General features: G+C 67.7%; 1 protein-coding gene across 1 annotated transcript in view; it reads right to left on the minus strand.

Moving 5' to 3' along the window:
• Nucleotides 1–1,577: 1,577 nt before the first annotated feature.
• Nucleotides 1,578–1,855, minus strand: part of CHC_T00003056001 (hypothetical protein) — a 1,239-nt gene continuing 961 nt past the window's right edge. Inside the window, exon 1 of the mRNA XM_005714881.1 lies at nucleotides 1,578–1,855. This exon is cut by the window's right edge and continues 961 nt beyond it. Within this exon, the coding sequence (XP_005714938.1) occupies nucleotides 1,578–1,855 (278 nt within the window).

Consider the following 1,855-nt stretch of genomic DNA (forward strand, 5'->3'; position numbering starts at 1 on the left):
GCGCGGCATGCGCGGCACGCGGGCGGCGGCGAGAAACGCGAGGTGTGCGGAAACACGTTTCCGCGCAGGCGTGGGGGTCAAGTTCGGCGGGCGCGGTCCTCGAGGACAGGCCGGAGAGGACGCGGATTACAGTGGCGCCACACGTGTACACCGGCCGGAGGCGGGATGCAAATTTTGCATTCCCGGGCCCCTTGCCGCTGAAGGCTTGCGGAGGGCCGTCTCGCGCGGCGCATGCCGCGTTGCCAATTGGCGTGGCAATTCATTGCTCCAATACTCCATTGCTCGCCTCGACCCTCCATATCGGGAGGATGACGTTAGGAACGGCCCAGGGCCGTTCCTAACGACGAGCAGCAGGCCGACCCTGTCCTCATTACGCAAGGAGAAGGGCCCATGGGGGCACGAACCCCCTCACCGTGCCGGAACCGTCGTTTGGGGCATTGCATGGCCGGCCGCGGCTGCCGATCGAGCTGCTCGCCTGCTTGCGCGCTGCTTCCTCAATGCTTCCGAGCCGCTGGCTTGCTACGATCTACCCCCCATCTATGGAAACGGATGGAAACCCTTGGAAGCAGCTCGCTGCCTTTGCTGGTGCGACTGCCACCTGCGCAGTATCTCCTGTGTCAAACCCCAACTTCACTGCTGTCGACACCAACGCACCAACCCCCTCCCCCCCCCCAGATCCCATCCCCAGTCCCCACGTTCCAACATCCACGTCACTCGGTTCACCTTTCACTGCCCCTCCCGCCCACTCATTAACCGCACCCCCTCACACCCGCACCCCCTCACAGCTTCGCCCTGACCTCCTTCCCGTCCCCTGCCCTGCAGCTCTCAGCGGCGGCGCGGATCCCCTCTTGGATCGCCTCGTCCTCTCCAACGCCTCTCGCGAGCGCCGCGATGCACGCCCCCGCAAACGCATCCCCAGCCCCTGTCGTATTCTCAACCCTGTGCACGGGCACGCCCTTGAACCGCGTCTTCTCCAGCACACCCCCCTTGAGCCGGAACCGCGTCACCCCCTTCGCTCCCTGCGTCACCAGCACGGCCTGCCCGTTTGCCCCGCCGCCGCCGAGCCTTAGCACGTTCTCCGCTGCACTCTCCACCCCCGCGCCCCGCGGCCCTCCCACCGCGCGTCCAAGCCGCCCCACCTCCACCTCGTTGGGCGACAGGTACTTTACCTCGCTCAGCACCTTCGCCTCCACCACGCGCCCGCTCTTCTGCGTCGACGTCGGCTCGTACCAGCACCCCACGCCACGCTCGCGGCACATCTCCACCAGCTCCGACATATCCGATGGTGATAAATTCCCGTCGAAGCATGCTAGCTTCGCCGTTTGGAGCGCAGCACCGATCGAGTCCCGGCTCTCCGCTATCAGTGACCCGCCCTCCGCGCGGAACACGTCGTCGAAGTCTGCGATCCCCATCTACGCACGTGCGCCATCAAGAGACCACACCCGCCCGCGCAACGCAATCAGAATCGCCGCCACCTGCGCCGTCAGAATCTATAGCTCGCACCAGCCGCTCATCCCACCGTGCACGTTTGCACTACTAGCCGCTCGCGCCGCCGACGTACCGCAAGATCGCCGCTCTCATCGTGCACCACGCAGCACGCGGCCGTGCGTCTCCCCGCGCGCACGCGCACCGCATCGGCCCCCACGCCGCCTCGCACCCACTCCAGCACGGCGCGGCCGGCCACATCGTCGCCGACCGCCGACACAAACCGTACCGCCGCGCCGCCGCGCCGCGCCGCTTCGGCGACGTTCCACGCCACGCCGCCCGCGCGCTGCCGGATGCTCCCTCTGTTCGACGCGCCGCGCACCATCGCCCTCCCGCGCGCCGCGTCGCAGTGGATGTCCAGCGTGACGCC

The sequence above is a fragment of the Chondrus crispus genome, genomic scaffold (assembly GCF_000350225.1).
Source record: "Chondrus crispus Stackhouse genomic scaffold, scaffold_17, whole genome shotgun sequence".
Classification (NCBI taxonomy): Eukaryota; Rhodophyta; class Florideophyceae; order Gigartinales; family Gigartinaceae; genus Chondrus; species Chondrus crispus.